This window comes from Thamnophis elegans, chromosome 15 (genome assembly GCF_009769535.1).
Source record: "Thamnophis elegans isolate rThaEle1 chromosome 15, rThaEle1.pri, whole genome shotgun sequence".
Lineage (NCBI taxonomy): Eukaryota > Metazoa > Chordata > Lepidosauria > Squamata > Colubridae > Thamnophis > Thamnophis elegans.
In genome coordinates, this window is record NC_045555.1 from 19,480,232 (window position 1) to 19,495,494 (window position 15,263).

At 40.6% G+C, this 15,263-nt stretch overlaps 1 protein-coding gene across 1 annotated transcript in view; it reads left to right on the forward strand.

Annotated features, from left to right (window-relative positions):
* The window catches only part of REEP3 (receptor accessory protein 3), a 44,151-nt gene that overhangs the window by 1,421 nt on the left and 27,467 nt on the right, over positions 1 to 15,263 (forward strand). The window contains 1 exon segment of the mRNA XM_032231844.1: positions 13,689 to 13,761. Coding sequence (XP_032087735.1) covers positions 13,689 to 13,761 — 73 coding nt within the window.

Genomic DNA, 15,263 nt, shown 5'->3' on the forward strand with positions numbered 1-15,263 from the left:
GATGATCCAAAGTCGACTAGCTGTTGTCATTTTTGTGGAGTCCTTGATGCTTTCTGAGCTTGTTTGTTTGCACACAGTTCATTCCCAACTTAGGTGACATCATCAGTACTCACTGATTAATTTTTACTGATGTTAACTAATTGGGTAATGAAACATCTCCAAACAAACAGTCAAGCTTGGAGAACCTCAAGAACTCTACAGTTCAATCCTGAGCTACCAAAGAAAATTTCTTTTTCTATTGGTTGTCATTCTTCCTTTCGCTTTAAATGTAATACTATGTTTTTATAGATGCTTGCTGCAATTACTGTATTTTTCGGAGTATAAGACGCTCTAAAGTATAAGACACACCTAGCTTTTGGGGAGGAAAACAAGAAAAATGTCTTACTCTGCCTCCTTGAGCAATTTGCCTCCTTGAAGAAAACAACAAACAGCCTGTTTCAGTTTCAGTTTAGCCTGATTAGTACAAGGGGAAAAAAATCTGCCCCTGCCTCCTAGCAATTTGCTTCCTTGCAGCAAACAGCATGTTTCAGTTTCAATTTCAGCACTGTCTGGTTAGCACAAGCAGCTGATTGTTGGTTGGATTGGCCTCCTGACAATCAGCTGTTTCAGGCTTCAGGGATTGCCATAGCCTATTGCCGCCTCCACACCCCCCATTTTCGGCCTCTCCGTGCCCCATTTACCACCCGTTCTGGGCAGCAGGAATCAGAATGGCTGTAAAATGGGATGCGTGGAGGCGGCAATAAGCAATGGCAATCCCTGCAGCTTGAAACAGCTGATGGTCAGGAGGCCGATCCAACTGACAATCAGCTGCTTATGCTAATCAAGCTGTGCTGAAACTGAAACAGGCTGTTTGCTGTAAGGAGACAAATTGCTGGGAGGCAGAGGCCAAAGAGTGGGGACTGGCAGGTGGGTGGACTACATTTGGTATAAAAGACACACCCAAATTTTCACCCTCTCTTAGGGGGGAAAAGGTGCGTTTTATATTCCGAAAAATATGGTAGCTGGTAAGGGACACTGGAGTATGGGCAACTTGATGTTGAACCCAAGCCTACACAACCAGTAGAGGGGAAGGGACTATGTTGATAAGTGGAAAATAATTGTTTGCTGCAAAGGAATACCTGGTGCAGTGACCAGCTCATTCTTAGCATTAGCGGATGCAGCGCTGGATCTGGCAGTGGACGGTGAGGTTTGGAGGTGCTCAGGAGCACATATTTAGGAGATTGATAAATTTATTACTTCTTTAAAAAAAAAGTTGGTGAGCCATACAAAGCTGGGGGGGGGGGGGAGATGGTCCATGCTGAGCAAGCCTGGTTTAGATTCTGTATTGTTGAAAGAAGATTTTAGATTGAATATAAGTTACCTGGGTACATCTATTTAGTATGTGCTAGTGAGATGTGAAAGTAAGAACATATACTTGACTTAACGATGTTGCAGTAATTAATACAGATTCAGCTCTTCAGATTTATGCATGATAATGATGCAGATGTTAAGCAATTGGCAAGAATAGGGTCAATCCTTTGGATCCTCAATGTTTCTTCCTATCTTCACTTTTATATACCGTATTTTTCAGAGTATAAGACGCACCTTTTTCCCCTCAAAAAAGAGGCTGAAAATCTGGGTGCATCTTATAGTAGCAATAGCAGTTAGACTTATATACCGCTTCATAGGGCTTTCCGCCCTCTCTAAGCGGTTTACAGAGTCAGCATATTGCCCCCAACAACAATCCAGGTCCCCATTTTACCCACCTCGGAAGGATGGAAGGCTGAGTCAACCCTGAGCCGGTGAGATTTGAACATCCGAACTGCAGTCAGCTGAAGTAGCCTTCAGTGCTGCATTTAACCACTGTGCCACCTCAGCTCTTATACACTGAATACAGCAGAAAGGCAGAAATGAGTGAAAAACGGGCCTTTTTTGCTCAATTCCCCCCCCCCAGCCCCCAGGAGTACTCTATAAGCCTCCTAAAGGCTATGCATACAATTTGTTTGACAAAAAACAGGCCACTTTTTGCTCATTTGGGGGGGGGCACTCCCCAGGAGCACTCTGCAAGCCCCCTAAAGGCTATTCATGCCTTTTTGGGTGGGGAGGAAACGGGCCCATATTCACGAAAAACAAGTCGTTTTTGGGAGGTTTGCAGAGTGCAAAAACTTTTTTTTTAATTTGCCTCTTCAAAACCTTGGTGCGTCTTATACTCTGAAAAATATGGTACTTTTCAAGTATATAAAAATGAATAGTAATTATCATGAGTGAAAAATCATTTTCTAAACGTATTGCTATTCCCTAATGAAATTTACAATATCTGAAGTAATGATACGACAGATTCTGGAATTGATGCTATGACTTAAAAAAAAGAAAAAAGAAGCACCCAGAAATTGAAGCCCTATGCAAACCAAATAGTGGCTTTTATTCTTGTCAATGGATTTGGACATTAAAACTATTATCACTTAAATGGAGTATACATGGTCTACTGTGGGGGTAAGACACCCCTAACACCCCCCAGGTTGTGTTCTGTTAAGATACAGCCTGTTGTGCCTTAAAATGGTTTCTATTATACCACTGTAAAATGGCTTCTACTGTACAGCAAAGTAGAGTTGCCATGGTAACAGCTTCACAGTACTCCACAAGGGGGCTCCTTCTGGTAAGGAGGAAAATCCAACTGTAAAAATTACGTTAGGTCTGGACATTTCCCCCCTATAAATAAATACCCAGCAACGCCGGGTTATCAGCTAGTCAAATATATATGTGCAATGTGAGATGCTGATTATGCAAAAATTAATCTTAAATTCCAACATGTAAAGCATCAGACAGTTTCTTCAATAAATGGAACTGGTCAAAACTGGCTGAACTAGTAAATAAACAGCTGTTCCAAATAGTGTTAGCAAACATGATAGTGCTTGATGAAATGGACATGAAAAAACTCCCAAGCCTCTGATGATGTCTATGATAACACCAAAAACTTGTGTCCAACCATATAACCCTAAATGGCAGAATGGATTTGAAATAAGTCTGTAGACATGGGTGAGTAATGTAAATAACTCATTTTTTAAAACAACGCACAGTTGGTTTGACAGTGAAGTTTGAAGTTAACTAAAAGCAGAGTGTAGAACATTGTTACACAATAAGATATTCTATATTATTCTTGACTACTCTTAGACACATAAGATTTAATCAACAAATGATAATATATATTAAAGTTGAAAGATCACTTGTATAATCTTCAAATGAATAGCTTTAGAGATTGAGAAGATTTCAAGTAACTGTACCAGAGGTGTTATTCTGCCAGTTGGCACCAGTTCTGGTGAACTGGTAGTGGCTGCGGTGCAAGGCTCCACCCACCCAGACATCATGACGGACCTTCTGCGCATGCACACCCCTGCTATTGAACCGGTAGTGAAGATAATAGGATACCATTACTGAACTGTACCAATGTGAACAGTTGCAAGGACCACTAGCATACCTACCACTCAGAAATGCCAGGAATTTTGGAAACTGAGCCTACAGTAGGTGATGAAAGAAAGTAAGAAAGCTACTGAAAAATGATGAAAGCAGCTGAAGTGCTTTACTGAAAAATGGAGTTGCTGCTAAGCGTTATAACTTCTTTGGCACTTGGAGAAGGTCCCCATGATGCGAAAACTAGAAATTATAATCTATTTTGAGGGGGGAAAGGCAACTGCCCCAAATTCAAATTCTAACTGGGAAGAAGCCTCCCTTCAAATATCAGAAAGGTCTTCATGAAAATCATCTACCTATAATTCTAGAAATGGCAGGAACTATTAGAGAATAGGCTGATTTCTACCCAAACAGAGAATAATGTTTCACCATCCTTCAATTCATAGAAGAAGAAAAATCACTATGATTAATATTAGTTGACTTTCGAACAGCCTTTAAAAGTATATTCTGGAACTACTATATATGGAAAGCATTGAAAATTGAATACATGCCCACAAAAATATAATTTTGCCTACTGGGAGAAACTTACATCAACTGCGTGGGCATCCAAGACGAACTTTCAGAGAAATCCCTAATCGGAATGGGATTTAGGCAAAACTGTGTGTTTATTCTCCTGCTACTCAGTACCATAGCTGCTGCTGCTGTAGTGAGGAAAGGTTTTGATGTCAGACCCCATTACATATCTTGTTTGCTGTTAAAACTTGCCATATTTGCAGGCAGTAATACAAAGGTCACAGACATCTTGTATGATGTCACGACCACTACCCATTTCATATGTTTTGAAAATACTCACAAAATGGAGGTTTCAATGGATTGTATTCTACTGTTTGTTTCAGTGGAGTGCAAATAGAGTAGGTTAACCGACTATATAATATACTATAATTCTAAGAGTAGAGAATTAATATCAATGTGAATGATGTTGTAAATTTTTATGGTTATTGCACAGAGACAGTTGTACCCAGATGACATACTACTTAAGGTAAGATAAAATGTCCATATTTTAAAAAATAATAATAAAAACTTTTAAGAGTAGGTTAACTAAATTGGATACTGATAGAAATTTCTGATAGAAGAAAAGGGGCCTATTTATGAGGATTATTTTTGCCTTGTGTCAGATGAGGTTCTTGAATTTGCTTGGAATTTGACATTGGCTGTGTATCTCCTATAGCCGTGATGGCGAACCTGTGGCACAGGTGGCACACAGAACCCTCTCTGTGGGCACATGAGCCGTCGACCTAGCTCAGGTCCACCGCACATGCATGCGCACCTCCTGCTGGCCAGTTGGTTTTTGAGTCTCTGCCATGCATGCACGGGAGCAGGGCACATGTGGGAGATGTGCACCCATGCATGGGGGGTTGGGGCCCACACAGGGGGGTCACACCCCCTGCACATTGGTCACACAAGCATATGTGTGGGAGTGGGGCGTACACAGGGAGGGTTGCATGTGCATGCACTGGGGGTGGGGGCGCGGGGGAGGGTTTGCCCGTGCATTGAATTATGGGAGTGCACACACGCTTTTGGCACAGTGACGAAAAGGTTTACTCATCACTGTCCTATGGAGTTGATTGAGGCATGTCCTTACTTGGTTACTTGGGTAGAATTTCAGCCTATTGAACAGAATGCTCAGGTCTATGAATCTGGCCACTTGTGTTTTAGTTTCGCTTTCCTTCTAGTTTAATCAGAGCCTCCTGAGAGATGACATGTGGTTGGATCTGTTGTGGATGCCAGTGTTTCAACGGAGGAGGTGGTTCCCCCTCAAGCTATCGCTGGATCCAACAGATTTGACCAAATTCTGCCCTATCTCTTTGTTAGGGAAGACTGTTGAAAAGGTGGTGAGTCTGCAGTACCAGAGAACTTCAAGCGAAGGAAATTATCCTTTTCAGCCAACTTTCAGACCTTTTTGTAGTGCTGAAATGGCGTAGGTACAGTTGAGGAATCATTTCTTTTGGAATGGATAGGATTATGCATTTATCCTGGTGTTTTGTTGATCTCTCAGTGGCCTTTAATATCATTATGGTATTCTTCTGTTGACTAGCTTGGGTAAATGGAAATGAGAGACACTGTTTTCAAGTGTTCCACCTATTTCTTTCAGGGTTGCTTCCGATCATTGCTGGGGAAAGAAAATTGAGCCCGACTCTACTTTCCATTCCTTTTTAACATACACAAGAAACTGATGCAGAATCCAGTGTGCAAATGTCTGAAGTAGAGATCTCGATTTCATATCATATCCAATTGTCATAGAAGTGCAAAACAGCAAGGGAGGGAGGGATAGGAACGTTTTTATAAAATTTATTAAGAATAGGTTCAAATGAATGCTTGCAAAAGTTTAGTCTGGGAGAAAAGCTGTTGAAAAATTGTTTATTGCAGAAGTATGTCTTAAATATTAGGAACTTTAACTTTGGGCTACATGACCTATAAGGCCCCTTCCAACTCTGTTAACTTTGTTAATCTCCAACCCAACCCCACTACATCTGTGCCTAGAAAATGTGATCATCTATTGGTATCACCATTTTATTATTACACTGACTGATGACCTGGCGTTGTCTGGGTATTTATAGACACTGAAGCGTTTGTCTGACAGGGAGCCTTTGAAAGGTGCCATTCTTCCCCCTACTCTCATGCCCATCATTCCTGCCCGCTCCTTCCCCCTCTCATGCGCTCCTCTCTCCCACCTATCGACGATCCTGGCACTTTGCTAAATCCATCAGGCACTTTCTCATTGGTCTACCGGAGGGTGAATATCAAGGCTGGCTTTCCAGAGGAAGCTGCGAAGGAACTGACATAACAAACAATTGCCATTCTAGGACGCTGCACTCACTCTCCTTCATGGCCCAGGAATTCCAGTGTTATGCTGGAACACACAGACACAGACACACGAGAGGTGTCAACCACCCCTCCCCCAGTATTTGTTTCCAGAGGGTAAGTCATCTGTGTATCCAGTTTGGCTGAAATTGCTCGAGGCGCTCCAGAGTTATGCTGGAACATACGTACATACATACATACACAGATGTAGGTATGCTGGTCTTATTGTATTTGGGTCTTTTCCCGTGTAAGATTGAGATTGTCTTGGCAACGTTTCAGCGAAGTCTCACTTGCCATCTTCAGGCTGGGGTTTGGGCTTAAAGTGTGGTCGTAGGATTTATAGAAAGATGGCAGCTCTGACCACGCTTTAAGCCCAAAACCCAGCCTGAAGATGGTGAGTGAGACCTCGCTAAAATGTTGCCAAGACAATCTAAATCTTACATGGGAAAAGACCCAAATACAACAAGACCAGCATATATGTGCGTGTGTGTGCGTGTGTGTGCGTGTGTGTGTGTGTGTATGTACACTATATTGCCAAAAGTATTCGCTCATAACTGAGTGATTATGTGGATGGGTGAGCGAATACTTTTGGCAATATAGTGTATGTATGTATGTATGTATGTATCATATAATATAATATAATATATAATATATAATATATAATATATAATATATAATATATAATATATAATATACAATATACAATATACAATATACAATATACAATATATAATATATAATATATAATATATAATAATATGAAAGAAGATGGGGGAGGAGGAGGAGGATTAGTGAATCTGACTTTTCAGTCACCTATCCCATCCCCAGCAAAGCAAACCTTTGCTTATAGAATGATCTTTGTACTTTGTACAAAATATATGCAGTTGAAGTCTGGAGGACATTTCTTTTTATGGCTTGACTGAGATAGGCTTTACCAATACGTTAGAGCACTTTATACATTCTACCCTTTTTTATGGAGTTCAAAGGAAGCAATAGATAAAAGACCTATTTCTCCATACAGGTATATTTTGAGGACAATATCCTTTTATCATACCCAGACACAGAGCTAATGAGACACTTTGTAATGAGATAATTTATGTGTCACTCAGACAGAATGTCACAAGGAAAGGCAAACCTGTTTAACAGGAAAGAAGCTCCTACAGCAACTTTATCTATAGAGTCCATGGTGCTCTCTGAGCTTGGTTGTTGTTTTTTGCAGACATTTTATCTTTATCTTCCACTAAACCGAGCATTTCGTTTCTGATGATAAATATTCAAAAGTCCTTATATACAATTGCTTAAGATTTATGGCAACTTTTTTGCCTGTTTGTCAGAAAAAAATGCAAATCCTGTCCTGCTTTCTTTAAATACTGTAGTTAAATACTGATATTTGTGTTAGGATTAGGTGTTATTTTCTATATTATTCTCAACAATCATGATTATGCAATCATGGTCAAGCATGACAGTCCTGGTCATGCTTCAGATAGAATATTATAAAAATGGTCAGGATGAAGTTTACTATACTTGAAGTTTACTTACACTGAGACATTAAGGAGGACCAGAATAGGTGCACTACCTCCATCTCAGTGCTGCCAAATGCCATTTATAAGTACAGTCAATATTACCTCAATGTATTTCTCATCTTGAAATCTGACTGAAAAAAAATCTAAATACTCTGTTTCCTCCAGGATCCTATTTTTTGTGGTTTTTATTGCCACAAGTAATCTTTTAATGAAGGTTCTTATTTATGCTTGATTGGTTTTGCTCTTTGTTTTCCTCCGATGATGATATAGATGTGTCTTCTGCCTCTTTGTCTCTTGGAATTCTACTGTGATTTGTAAGGGAGACTACATAATGGTGTTCCGGCCAGTAGAGCTGGCGGCAGACTCGGACAGTGAGGAGGTTGGGGAGGAACATGGACCAATCCTGGAGTCTGGGGAAAGCTCTGATGAGTGCTCTGCGTCAGAGGCAGAGATGGGGCCAGGGCCGATCGACAGCTACCAGCTACCTTCAGAGTCGGAGATAAGTGGGGCAGAAGAACAGCTGGAGCCTGTGCGCAGAGCTGTCAGGAGAAGGGAACAACTAAGGAACAGGGGTTGACTCAGGAGTAAAGGCAAAAGTAGCCCCTCCTATAGGGAAAAATAGGAGCAAAAGGGGAGTGGTGTTTGCAGGAGGCAATAATAATATCGTGAAGATTTGTTTATCTTTTATGCCTCACAGAGGCTCTTTGCCAGGTATTTCATTTTACCGCATTGCGTCTGGAAGCTCTCAACCTGGCAACTCTCCAAGGACTGATAAGGTCTGTTGTTGCAGTAAAACCTTGAAAGGCTTATTGCTGGGACTTTTTCTGGATGTGAATGCCAGGAATCCACATTAACCAAATAAAAAGGGTTTTTTTTGTGGGACAAGGAGTCTGTTTTGTGATTTTATTAAGGTCAGAACAATAGGTGTGATTCTGTCTAAGGCCATCACTACCAACTTGTTCTGAGCAACTGAAGCATAGAGCCTCAGGACCCACTCAAATTCCCTTGGAAACCCAGCAGGGTCCATAACGCACCTGATCAGACCAGTTTAACAGGTTCTTTCTCCCTGTGGCAAGGGGTAGCTACAAAGAATACCAAGGCCACTTGGGAGTAATTTGACCATGACAAACAATAATGATAATATCCTCTGCTTCAAGACAAATACCAGATCTGACGGTTCAATGCAACTGTGACTTCAACTCGCAATAATCTGGTCAATTATCATGACTATTATTCCAAAGTCACCTTCAACTCTGCATCCAGTAAAGGAAGATTCATTAAGTACCCTTATACTCAAGCATTCATGCTGAATATTCACAAAGTGCAAATTTTTACAAAATAGAAAATTGGAAAAACGTATTGATAGTGCATTAAATGATCGCCATCAAACCTCCCCTCCTTCCCCCACCCCCCAAATGCTTCCAGTTAAGATGTGGCGGGAGGCACGCGGTGGTTCAGTGACTAAGACGCTGAGCTTGTCGATCAGAAAGGTCGGCAGTTCAAATCCCTAGCACTGTGTAATGGAGTGAGCTCCTGTTACTTGTCCCAGCTTCTACCAACCTAGGAGTTTGAAACCATGTAAAAATGCAAGTAGAAAAATAGGAACCACCTTTGGTGGGAAGGTAACAGTGTTCCGTGCACCTTTGGCTTTTAATCATGCCGATCACATGACCATGGAGACGTCTTCGGACATCGCTGGCTCTTTGGCTTTGAATTGGAGATGAGCACCACCCCCTAGAGTTGGGAACAACTAGCACGTATGTGCGGGGGAACCTTTACCTTTACCTTAAAATGTGATGGAGAAAGAATAGTTTATGGAGTTGGCTTGTAGAGAAAGTCACAAAATTGATCTTGTTATTGTATAAACCAAGAATTTGCCATTTCCTGATGGAAGAGTTTAAGAAACTGTCTAAAACTGCTATTTGGCTTTGATTAAGAAAATACGTGGCTGCTTTTATTACTGTTTTTATTCTCTTGGAAAGGTTATATCGCTGTATGGTTACAAGCAATGAAGAATTAAGTTGGGCTTCTAGATGGTTAACGTAGGTAGGGCCTAGTGTCAGAACATGTTGGAGATTAATGTAAATGGGTTATGACTTTATTACTTTACATGCAGTCTAGCTTAATAAACTGTTGTATACATTTGCTCTAAACCTGTTTTTCCACAGCCATAGAAGCCTTAGGAAATACTTGAAAGAGTTGGGCTGCTGCCAACTTCTGTTTTGAATTGAAAACAACCATCTGCTGATTTAAAGCATAGTTCACTGGGCTACTATGGAAACCCCAAGTGTTAAATAGACGCTAGCTATTTAAGTTTAGAAAAACAAAAAGCCTTATAGAAAGAGGGCAACTTTTAAAAAATCCTGAAATGCTGGTAAAATTATAATAGATTTTCGGCTGGAGATGTCTATGGAGATTTTTCCTTGAAGAAGTTTCACTTCTCATCCGAGAAGCTTCTTCAGTTCAGATGAATATATTTTCCTGTTAAAAAAGAATAATGGTGTATTTTTTCTTATGGATAACTTCTTATGGAACTTACAGAACTCCTGGGCAAAGGGTTGGATTAGAAGAACTCCAAGCTTGCTTGCTTCCTTTCCTTCCTTCCTTCCTTCCTTCCTTCCTTCCTTCCTTCCTTCCTTCCTTCCTTCCTTCCTTCCTTCCTTCCTTCCTGGTTCTGACCAGAGCCCTAACACAATCAAGAATCTCAAGCCATCCAGCAATAAAAATCCAGTCTTTTACTAGGAGCACCATATCAGCATTATTTAGATAAAGCCAACTCTGTCTTCATCTCTTTCATGTCTTGCCTCTGACCCTGTTTCCCCCTCTCCCCAAAGTGTGTCACCAGGTCACATTCCCCAACAAAGTAATTTCAAGGGTTGCAGAAGTCACTACCTTCCAGGCATTGCTGGTATCCATGGAGATGGCCTTGGCCTGGTCAGCCTGAATACATCTTGTTATGACTGAGGAGTAAATTCCTTGGTGCAACTGCGGCGCAATTTCCCATCCCCCTGCCTATGGCAACTCAGGAGCAGGTCAGGGAAACTTCACGAGTTGACAACTTCCTTCCTTCCTTCCTTCCTTCCTTCCTTCCTTCCTTCATCTTCCTTCCTCCCTTTCTTCCTCTTCCTGTATTCCTTCCTGGGTTGGTTGGAAAACAACCCAACAGGAATCACTTCTTCAGAGATGGAGGCAGGTTTGTAAATCTAGTTTAATTTTAACAGACAATCATCCATTGTCACTACTGATTATACCTTAATTCTGAATACCTAAGTTTTGCCTAGGAAGGCTTGCCTATACAGATCCAGAGAGGCATACGATTTATCTCATATGCATACATTTATCAGATTGCAGTAAGGATCCAATATTTTTCCTGGCTCATTGTTTCTAAAAGATTCTAAAACCCCATTCAGTGTCTACAACTAGTTTCTAGCCACTTACTTTGAACTGAGGCAAGTGTTCCTTGGAGCAATAGGTTTGTTGGCTGTTGGTGTGAATATATGTGGGTTCTCTCCTTTATTATTATATATAACCTGTAAGTTAAAAGGACATAGATGTGGGGCTTGACACCACTGACAATTTCAGATTCCTTGTCAGATTTTCTCCAGTTTAGAGAAAACATTTTTATATGGAGAAGAATCACAATGGCTATAAAATAGCTAAATAAATTTGTAAGAAGAAAAAGCAGTGTAAAGTATAATGGAACTGGCCAACTACAGTTAGCAGTGTTCATGATAGCAGTGTTCCAATATCTCAGGGGTTGCCACAAAGAAGTGGGAGTCAAACTATTCTCCAAGGTACCTGAGAGTAGAACAAGAAGCAATGGGTGGAAACTAATCAAGGAGAAAAGCAACTTAGAACTGAGGAGAAATTTCCTGACAGTTAGAACAATTAATCAGTGGAACAAATTGCCTCCAGAAGTTGTGAATGCCCCAACACTGGAAGTCTTTAAGAAGATGTTGGATAGCCATTTGTCTGGAATGGTATAGGGTTTCCTGCCTAGGCAAGGGGTTGGACTAGAAGACCTCCAAGTCCCTTCCAACTCTGCTATTGTATAATAAAAATGCATAATCAAGTTAATGGCCTGGTTTGCACATTGCATGAGGCCATAACATAGTACATTTTAGGTTTCATTTTCAATAAAGCATGCTTCAAATAAACCAGGGCATAGCATAATATATGGACCCAGCCAGTATACCTGTAATAATTAAACACATACTGTTACACATCTTGTCCTTGGATCCCAAAGCAGATTTATTTCGGAAGGTTACCTTGAAAAATGAATGTTTTCCCATTTCATTCTTTAGCTTAGTATTTTATAGTACTGTTAACATTTCAGAAATACCTCAGCACATCCAGTAGTTTTAGATAAGTATAAGGTATTTTTATGTATGTACTCCAAAGTACCGTATTTTTCAGAGTATAAGATGCTCCGGAGTATACAATGCAGCTTAGTTTTTGGGGAGGAAAACAAGAAAAAAAAAATCTGCCTCCCAGCAATTTGCCTCCTTGCAGCAAACAGCATGTTTCAATTTCAGTACAGTTGATTAGCACAAGCAACTGATTGTCGATTGGATCAGCCTTCCGACCATCAGCTGTTTCAGGCTGCAGGGATTGTCATAGCCTATTGCCGCCTCCGCATGCCCCGTTTTCGGCCTCTGTGTACCCCATTTTCCACCTGTTATGGGCGGCGGGGAAAACAAATTCTGCTTCTGCCTACCAGCATCCATGGCTTCCGGTCAGTGTGTGAGAGTTCATGACTTGGAACACATGGTAGCAAGGTCAGCCAATGAGGGCTGTTTTGTCTCTGAAACAATATTTGCTATGTGAGCAACAAGGAGACAGGAAGGAGCCTGGCTTAGGTGAGAACTGAAAGTGAAGCTGCTTGTGTTTTTCTTGTATTTACTACTACCTTGGAAAACCTGCTTTTGGTATTGCATTGTATATTGTTGTTATTATTTTGAATCCTGCTGAATCAGTTGCTTGTGCGTGCTTTCTGAATGTGATTGCTGCTGCAAACTCTGATCAGCCAGGTCAGCTTCAGCACTTATTGCAGCCTGATTCAGTACAGCTGATTGGCGGGTGGATTGGACTGCCGGAATACCCCCAATCAGCTGTTGCAGGCTGCAGGGATTGCCACAGACCATCACTGCCTCCATGCCTCACTTTTTTGGCCTCTGGTGGGGGTGGATGGGGCTACATTCATTGTATAAGACACACCCAAATTTTCACCCTCTTTTTTGGGGGAAAAAGGTGTGTCTTATACTCCAAAAATATGGTACTACTTTACATAACGAACATCTGGTACTAAAATAAAAGAGCTACATTTGGAGTATCAGGATTAGGGTAATTAGGAACAAAATTGTGGAAAATGGGATCTCTTCCATCACACTTGCCCTGACATGGAAAATGAGAAATGAACCAACTTGTCTACCTTTATGTTTTACTCTAATTTGTAGTCATTGTGCAGTCAAGCAGTTACAACATGACAGATTATCTGTTTGAAGCAAACAGTTTTGTCAAAAAAGAAGCTATGGCTAGTTCAGAAATGCATCGTTTCTGTTTCTACTTGGTTTTTCCTTATGTATAAGCCTTTCATAGCCTTATAGCACCTATTCAAGCCAGCTAGTAGTTCTTACCTTTTCCTGGCAAAATAATAGGTATGAAAAGATCTGAAATCTTAGTGCTTAGTGAAAAAAACTTTCAGTATTTTTTAAGAGGCAGGTTTTGATGCGTGAGCACATGAGAGATGCCCAGAGAATGCAGTGCTCAATAGCTGTGATCAGAATAGACATAGTTTGAAATTACACTTATCTGAATATGAACGTCTTTTCCTTTTTTCCTTAGGTAATATGTACTCTTCACTACCCTGATTACTGTCTGCCTTTGTTCAATTCAAATATTTTCCTTTACATATAGGTTGGTCTTTGGAATGCTGTATCCTGCTTATTATTCCTACAAAGCTGTAAAGACCAAAAATGTCAAGGAATATGTGAGTACTTAATTTTCAACATTTCTTTTCAGTATTAATCTTTATTCAGGTTTTGAGCGTGCGTAATAATGTCAGCAATAAGACGGATTTTAATTTGTCAAGAGATGTTAATCTTGGTAATTTATGATACACTGTAATCATACGTATTTCATGTTTAAGTGAAGTGTTGATATTGCACTATTTAATTTTTAAATTTGATGATAAATTGAGAAGTAATGGAAGGAATGTCTGTTGTCGAAATGCCGCTCTTCTTTGCTACCTTCTTAATCTTTCTGCAGCATATTCTCTCCTCACCATCTTCACGGTGATTAAATGATAGGGCTGAATTGGAGAGACTAGATGTGATAGCAATCCTTGCGGGAGTGCAGGGAAGGAAAGAAAGTGGAGGCTGCATATAAAATTCTGCCTTAACTTGGAAGGTTACCAACTGCTTCTTCACAAACCTGCTGTTCTGATCTAGGCTTCCCCAAAAAGCACGAAGCAGAGTCCTGGTCCCGACAAAACCCCTTTTATTAAACGAATGTGAATTCCTCTCATTCACATTCAGCAAAGGCCTGGCAAACAGTCTTTCAAAGGAGTAATTATGACTACAGACCTTATCTATCTTGGAAAACTGGCAAGTAAATATTTCCCAAATGAGGTGCTGTGCAAGGAAAGACACAGAGTTTCTGAGATTCACGGACAGATTTTCACACTCCTGAAATAAATCTAAAGACCGAACAAACAAATTGTTTCCTGCAAAAGCCCACTCCCCTTTCGCTCCTTTTTTATTCCTTATGGGAGGGGCCATTTACTGCCCATCTGTGGCTTTACTCCCAAGTCTACCCTGATTTCTGAGTTGTTCTTTTCTTCTGGCAGCTCTGCGCATGCACATACTGGGAACATGCTCCAACTGTTCCTCTGCCTCACTCCTAGCTTTGTAGGCACCTGATCACTGCCAGATGGCCTCGGCCCTGTCTCTGCCTCTGACGCAGAGCCCTCGTCCGAGCCTTTCCCAGACTCCAGGACTGGCCCATGTTCCTCCCCAACCTCCTCACTGTCCGACTCTGGTGGGCTGCAACACCTGTTTGTAGAGATAAGCATCAAAAATGCTTTTTCCAAAGTTTTAGAAAGTGGTTCCAAATCACAAAAAAAGCGTAGACTTAAAAATTTATGAAAAATATAGTAGGCATATGAAAAATTCCCGACAGAAATAACTTATGCATGCGAATGTAAATATTATACAAAAAAATATGACCTTTGCTTAGTACAAAATACATTATATTGCCAAAATTATTCGCTCACAACTGAGTCTGATTATGTGGATGGGTGAGCGAATACTTTTGGCAATATAGTGTAGAAGAGACTGAGTTCATACATTTTGCTAAGCCAGGGGGAGTTACTTAATCAAGTGATCAACTGCATCCTAACATTAGTTGAACATAATAAATCATCAATGATATAATTGCTTTTTCTATTTTCCACATTTTAATTAAAAGTGCTTAGTATGTTTCTGTTTATGT